General features: G+C 29.9%; 1 protein-coding gene across 2 annotated transcripts; it reads left to right on the plus strand.

Annotated features, from left to right (window-relative positions):
- The first annotated feature begins 2,978 nt into the window (after positions 1-2,978).
- Positions 2,979-7,816, plus strand: LOC133335429 (U-scoloptoxin(19)-Tl1a). Of its 2 annotated transcripts, none has more exons than XM_061543700.1 (3): positions 2,979-3,099; positions 7,282-7,431; positions 7,695-7,816. In XM_061543700.1, exons 1-3 carry the CDS (start codon positions 2,979-2,981, stop codon positions 7,814-7,816), a joined length of 393 nt encoding a protein of 130 aa, XP_061399684.1. The 2 variants fall into 2 exon arrangements, with proteins under 2 accessions (XP_061399684.1, XP_061399686.1); XM_061543702.1 differs by lacking the exon at positions 7,695-7,816 and adding an exon at positions 7,499-7,539 and having other exon boundaries at positions 3,002-3,099.
- Positions 7,817-8,250: the final 434 nt, after the last annotated feature.

The raw sequence follows: 8,250 nt of genomic DNA on the forward strand, positions 1-8,250 counted from the left end.
CAAAGTAATTGTCTTTTAAGTTTTATAATATTGCGGGTAAAACATTATGAAGATTTTGTTAAATAGGAAGGAGATCCCATTAAACATTCCTTTGCGGGAACGCCTTCAATCGACATAATATTAGAAACATTATAGTAGTTCTGAGCGATATCATTGAATGATACTCATGTTGTTTATAGAATTTCGACAAATACAAATTATGACAATAGAATACAATACAAACGACATTTTCTAAAATACGAAGGGTTTTGGTCAAGTCGATGGGGTCTTGAGATTAATGATGCCGTCGATTTAAAATGATTTAATGGGTTTGAGCCCCACGCCTCTTACATCTTAGTAATACGATGAGCAATTTTTTTAAACAAACGCCTCTTTTTGAAATTATGTAAAAATTGGAGAAAAATAAGACATTGAAATATAAGGAAAAAATCATAAAGGCCAATTTTTATCATTTGTATTTGTATCATATCAAGTTCTACAGTCGATTTTTTGTCTCGCCGGTAGTACTTTTCATAGTATATAAAATGTTACTTTTTTAGCAATACTGATTAATATCGCAACCAAAGTTGAATGTAATGTAAATTAGCATCAGGTAAAAATGTAGCATCAAGAACAAGTTTCAATTATTATAATTAATTTATCGGCTAACAAAAATGAAATAATTAAAAAGAACCAACAATTTGTTTTTGTTTAAAAGTGAGCGAACCCTGAGTTATTATTAACGCACAGACTGAAATATGGAAGTTGCAGTGGAATGAGTCTTTTCAAAAAATATTCCTATAGTTTTTATTTGATCTGATGTGACATTCTCGAATGTATTTTATTTAATATATATATATATATATATTTAAACATATGATTATGTATAATGATCTGATGAGTTTCTTATCATTTTTTATGTTCACCTTTAATTCGAATGTTATTTTTCTGGTTTAGGGGTTTCTCGAAAATAGCGAAGGGTGATTGCTATTGTAGATAAAGACAATTATTTTTAGTAATTTAATGTCTGTACACAAATTATTTAAATTAAATTAATTTGCATTTATAATAAAATTTGTCATTTATAACAACATTTGTAATAATTCCACACACCTATCATTAATAAATCATCCTCGTCGATCAGTTTTTTTTTTTAGTGGCCGGCGATTAACAAGTGTAGACATGATGTGACGTATTAATTTCTACAAATTCTTAAAAAGAACTTGGTATTTTTGTTCAATTCGAAGTGACGTGCGCTATGAATTTTTATTTTGGTTTGGGTTTTTATTTTATTTTTTTGCAGCCAAGTTGTAGCGGAAGACGCTACGTTTTAGTATTCAATTCACATTTCGGGTATTTTTTGTTATCATAACGACAAGCAAACAATCCGTAATGTAACTTACTACAGATATTAATGTTAATTGTATGCACACATTTTCGATACAAGACTAAACAACTAGTTTAAAAAAATATTTTAAGATATTTCAATAATTTTTTGTATTTTAGTTGTAGAAAGTATTTAGATGGGTTATGCATTGGCGGCAATAATCAAATTTACTTATGTCATATGTAATATACCATAAAGAGATACCATATATGACAAATCTTTGTAATTTTTTGGTTTACGTGTATATATATTCAATATTGAAGAAAATTAAAAAATATTTTGTAAAATGAAAAAAAGTTAAAATTAACCTACCGGCAAACATTTATATATTGTACCTCATAGATGATTGTTTTCTTAATTTGCTGTTGTGTTTATCAACAAAAATTTCTATAACAAAAAATAATAACAAATTATAGACATTTTTTTATTTTATAACAACAATAGCTACAACTACAACGTAACAATGTAAACATAGCGCGTGCAGAATTAAAACGTTTCAGTGATAGATGAGCGCAAAACTATTAAAGATTTGTGGTGCTCTCTGAGCACAATGACGGCTAGCCGAACAACAACTCAATCAGCGTATTTGTTTACAGAACACATTATGACCAGTTTATACGAATAATAAATACCATATGATAATAAATATATTTTTATTGGAAAATATTTCAGATTTGGATTACATTTTGCACCTCGCCCCCAGTGACTATTTTGCATTTTCCTAAAACTGAAGGGACGACACTAGGAAATTACTATTTTAAGGTCCTTTGATGATTGAAAAAACCTGATATATGAGAATTATTTTTGGAGAATGTATGTTGTATGTTGATATTCATGAATAAATAGGAATTTTCCAAAAAACTATGCCTTTGATAATTTTTGAACAAGCCTCGTAATTACACACAAGATATAACGAAATAACAGCTAGTTTGCATGCGCTGCGGTTTAATACCAATCAAGAAAACACACATTAGTTTGCCTTCTTCATTTTATCTCATCATCTTAGTTATCTCGAACTTTTCACTTCCGATTATCTTTACAACTTTATTGCACATCCTCAAAAGACAACTAAAGCCATCTACACTGCCAGTGTAGGAGATGCGAGAGATGTAGGATAGCCACCAACCAGACCAAAACCACTTTGGCGTTTGTTTCTGTCCGTCATTTCTCACCAGCAGCGCTCACCACTGTCAACAGTTGATCAATTAAAAAACAAACAAAGTGCCATTCGGTGACAGTTAGTTGTGCGAAAGATTTCACGCAGTCAAATACCATCTCGAAATAAAATCGCATTCTTCACAAAAATCGCAAAAGTCTCCGGGGAAAAACAACACGATCGGCCAGTGTCTTTCATTTTTTTCTTTTCTTTTCACAAATAATAAATATAAAATTATTTATAAAAAGATTCAGCGAACAATTTAGAACATTCAGTTGAATGCGAACCGTGGTGAGCAGAACAAGTGGTCAAATACGTTAAACACAGAACTGAAACTACAAAAACAACAACAAAATATTTTTTTTAAATAAATATTTTCCAATTGAAACGGAGCAAAGAAAATCGCGTGGCTGTTAAATAAAAAATTTACAGCAATAAAAAAAAGAGAAATTCAAAATGTTGTGTAAATTACAGCTGTACCTATGCGCTGGCTTAGTACTGATCATGTTAATATCCATACCAGCGGTCAAGGCTGACATTGAGGACAATGAGATCAGTGATCCACCAGAATATCAAAGTACGTATAAATGGGTTTACATTTTGTTTTGAGCTTTAAGAGGTTTGTTTTTCTGACTCCAACAAAGTCTCGATTGATGCGGCTGGATTTGTGTTATCAGTTTTTGAACTTCTGTTCTGTTCTGTTTTTTTGTTTTTGTTTTTGCTGCAATGGAGGATGTCGTTGTTGTTTTCAATGCAAGAAAATAAGTGAATGCAAATTTAAAAATATGTAGGCAACGTGCAACGTAGAAAAGATTATGAAGAATTGCGCAATTAAATCGGACAGATGACTGCAAATAGAACGCACTGCTCGTATTTTTGCATGTTTTCTTTTCATTATTTAGCATCTCAAGTTTATTTTTACAGAAGTTAAAAGCCCTGACATTGAATGTATCTGCTTGCCATTGCTTGCATTCAATTGGTCAATGCTGAGATGGCGACAACTTGAATGAAAGTCGATTTGTAGAGATTGTGAAAGTGCATCGAGTCGGAAAAGAAATAATGTTCTTGTTTTTTTTTCGTGGGTTTTTTTAACAGGTATGCAGTTATAACAGTTTAAATAGTCTAAACTCAGTGTTAAAAAGTACAGAATTGCATTGGCTACTTAAATTTGATATTGTGAAAAAAATGGAATAGAGATTTTTTGGTACAAAAATAGTGATTGGCGAAGTTGTGGAATGAAATATTATTGCAGTTAGATTAGAAGTTGTGGATTGGAATTACGATATCGATTAGTTAAGAAATTTCAATTATATTGTGTGTTCTACACAATGTAAAATTGGAATTTCCAGTATGTACATTCACATTCGAAAAAGTTTTTAAAATAAATCACGAACATTTTAATACGTCCTCTTTTTTTCTAAATATAATATTAATTAAGGATATTTTTGAAATAGAATGTTTTTTACGAAACATTTTACATGGAATAGTAGTCGTATGTTGAAACAACTAAAATTATTCCTATTAAGTTTAATTTATTAAATTTTATAATATTTTGGTGGATTTTTCCTAACCAAGGTCTATGTATTAGGTCATACAGTAAGGCCAGCTGATATTAATATTTTTTTTTTGTCAAAATATATTGTATTAAAAAAAACATAGCTAGCTTTGACATAGACATCGATGAACTTCAATATTCTTCTCCATAGGTATTCAAAGTCGTAACATCAATTGTATTATTTTTCACATTTGTGTATTGGAATGTATTAAATTTCTGAAAGAAGAAATCATTTTATTAGCTTATGAATAAGTTTGAAAAAAATTGCCATTGAAGGTCCTCAGATTGAAAGATTAATCGAAAAATTATAACCTGCGTTTTTTATTGGAAGTAACCATCGCCTAATATTGTAATCATGAAAAATCTCAATTGATTTCTGTCTAAAAAACAATTATTGACGATATAAAAATGTGCTGTACCAAGTGAGACTAATTTATGTCATGACGACTGCATTTTAACCTAATTAAAAATAATACATTTCTAATTTATCAGAAGAAATTGTAAGATTTGTTTTTGGGAAAAACTACATTGTCTCAATTTAGATTGGTCGAGTTTACTTGCGGCAAGTCTTTGTTTGCAGGAGAGAGGGGCAAGGGGAATAGAAATTGAAAAAAAAATTGCCCGTACCGACAATTTTCTTGCAGTTCGTTTTGTGTATTTTGTTTGTAGTGTCAGTAATTTGAAATACCAATCCAGAACATTGTCAGAAAATGTAAAAAAAATATTTTTGAAACCGAATTGCCTTGTATAGACGCATGAAGCTAGTTCAAAAGAGAACGATAAGAATTGCCGCAAGTAAACTCGCCTAATCTAAATCAGGACATTCATAGGCAAAATACAAACCAATTTTTTTTTAATTTTAAAACATTTTAAATGACAAGCAAGTATAAGAGTGTTAAGCTTTGATCGCATGGGCTGAGATCGTAAGATTTTTCATAAAGATTTGATATTTTTAATATCATCCCATTTTCATACTTTTTGTATTTAAGAGTATTTTCTATTAAAATACGGGAATACATCATATGTTCGTAAGATATTGTCGAGTGTTGTAGTACGTATTTGTTGAGAAGTTGTACAAAGTAACTTTTTATTGCTATTTTTATATTCCTCATTCAGCCCCCCAGTGTGTTAAAACGTTTTAACATATACATTACTTTCTGAAGTGTCCCTCGTTAATTTCGTCTGCATTTATTCGGGGTTTGACAAGATGTGAGGAGTGATCCACTGATCCACTTGACTAATAATAACGACAATACAAATAGTATTTTGAATGGATTTTAATTCATTCAGAGATCTTTTGTATAAAAATCATTAAAGCGATTGTCTTGAAATCTTAAAAAAGTAAAAAAAACATATTTATTGGCATCTCAAGTATACGTTTTTTGTTTGTTTTCTGAATGGCATTGCAAACAGATGGTGTTCCAATTCGTGAACTGTTGTCTTCGACAGATGAAGTGTGAATATTTATATTCACACTTCGGCATTCGGCAATGATGATGAGATGTTGCGAATAATTCACTTGGTCAGCTTTTTCGAGGTCTACATCTCCGAATGGCTAAAAACAGTTTAATGTTTGGGGTTTTTTTTTTTTTTTTGCCAAAATGCATGATTTGACATTAAAAAATATATATTTATTTTTTGAAATTTTTGCAAACAATGCCAAATCGCATGTGCTTTAAACTTTTTTTCAAAAATAACGATTGTTTGAATGAGTTTCAATGCCTCTCCCATGTATTTTATTCCATACACGAACTGTTTTGAAATTATTGTTTACCTTGTAATTAATTTTGAACTACGATTGTTGGGATATTTGTTAGAAGTGGTTTATATTTTGAACAGTATTAATAATAAATTAAGAATGTTTTAAAAATGTGTATCGATATATTGTATTTAGAAATTTGCTTTAATACATATTGTTTTGTTTGTTAAAACGGTTGCGTATTTTAACATTCATATAAAAATTATGTATTACATTATGCCATTGTAATGGACAGGTATTGCAAACTAATGACCCCAATTGCTGGCGTGTTACCAACATTAAAGTGGTAAATCCAGTCAGTTTTTTCCCATGCAATTACTGTCAGGTTCATTGACTCGATCGTAACAGTGTTTGATTTATTGGCATATCAGCCAACGAGGCTTCCAAGAAAATTTTAACTTAGTTGTTTTTAATTCAAACCAATAGGATTTTAATTTAAGATAAAAAGCGTAATAAGGCGTTGAAACATAATAGAAACAGTTTGACAAAAATTGAAATATTTTTATTGGACTTTTTTAAATATTGAGGTGCACATTAAAAATACCTAAAATCTGTCAGGACCCTTTATAGACCAATATCAAAACATGAAAATTATCTGCCAGAATGTTTTTATTATTTTCATATTTTAAATTGGGTTATGAACTTAAACATGGGCCAATATTGGATTTTCCCAAATAAGTTTTTTTATACATAAGTGCTGCTGTGAGCCAGAAACTTTTACTGGCCAACAGAGGCGTTTATTTCTGTTAATTTTGTGTGACTGATATATTTTTTGATCAAATATATTCTGTACTGCTCGAACAATCGAAGGCCTTTCGAAATCTAATCACTCCTTAAGGTTAATTCCCACATTTTGAGTTTTTATTTCGAATATTTATTTATTTTAAGAATTATTTATTTTTTCTACTAGTTCTATCAATTTCTGGTACTTAGTTTACTTATTTAAACCAATTGTTTTAATTATGTGACCACTTCAAAGTTGATGTTTTATTTATAAAAACCGTTATTTATGGAAAATTTACATGCAATAATTTTCTATTTTCACACTGAATCCCTAAAGTGTTCTGAATTAAAAAAAATAAATAAAAATACTTCCAACGAATCGAGGACTGTTCAAAATTTGTTTACGGCAAAAAATTTCATACTAACAAAAAATATAAATTACAGTCCCTTCGGCTGAAAAATGTTGCAAATACGGAGACGATATTAAAATATGAAATTATATTGCAATGACTTTTCACCATCCAAGATTCCGCAATGTCAAATTAGAACCACTTCGATGAGAGAAACTGTAATATGTTAAACGAATCGGAGTAGTGAATTGTAAATAAAAGAATACATATTTTTTTTTTTGATCTGTAAACTAAATGTAATAAAATTCTAAAATTACAATTTTAAATCAGTGAGTGTCCTAATATAATATTATTTTTTTTTTCTTTTTACAGTGATTCAAGGAGTCAAAGTGTATCGTGGCGATCGTCAGTGTGTTCTTGTTGGCGGTCTGTGTGTACACAACAGTGATTGCCTTTTGCCCACAACCAACAAAGGCCTCTGTCCCTCCAATCAGCATTTGGGCGTTGAATGCTGTTACGAATGTAAGTATAGTTTACAAATAACACCAATGACAATACTTTACACACTTTATTATTCCAAATTCAATAGGGAAATCCTATTATCATTCCACTTAAAATAGCCCCCAACAAACTATTCCAAATCAATCAAAATTAAAATTAGAATCCTTTTCCCTTCTTCATTGAAATCAAAAAAGAAAAACTAATTGGTATTTTGTGAATTTTCCCATTTTTTCTCTTGCATTCCTCTCTCGTTTCAAATCCACGGATGATGAATGAAAATGCAGTGCCCGTGAGACCAGCTCCCTGCAATCAACACTGGGGTGAATGTATGGATCGTTGCCACAAGTCTTTGATGAGGCCAGGTACCGACTGTAAAAATGGACAAATATGCTGTGTCCTCATCTAAATGAAATCGAAGAACGACACAACAGTGTGGTCGCTGGGAGATAATTGTTAAAGGATAGAATATAATTTTTATTACTTCAAAATTTTACAAAAATGTTAATCACGAATGTACGTGCGTATGAATGAATCTCTATATTTTCTCATATATATAGAGCTAGAGCTTAATGATATCTTTTGATACCGTTGTTATCATTAGCAATAATTTTAAGTTAAAATGCTTTTTGTTTTATATATTATTTTTTATAATAATTTTGTATAGTGTAATTTAAAGGTATCTGTGAAGATACCCTGTACTATATGATTACATACATATTTGACAGCTGATAATTTGTTTTTATTTTATTTATATATTATTTGTAAGACAATAAATCAAGAAATAAGTTAGACCCTAATAAGGTTGTGTTGTTTTTAATGTTGAAATGGAGTTTGAAATTA

This window comes from Musca vetustissima, unplaced genomic scaffold, assembly GCF_032173495.1.
Source record: "Musca vetustissima isolate MV318-11 ecotype Yass unplaced genomic scaffold, APGP_CSIRO_Mvet_v1 utg63274, whole genome shotgun sequence".
Taxonomy (NCBI): Eukaryota; Metazoa; Arthropoda; class Insecta; order Diptera; family Muscidae; genus Musca; species Musca vetustissima.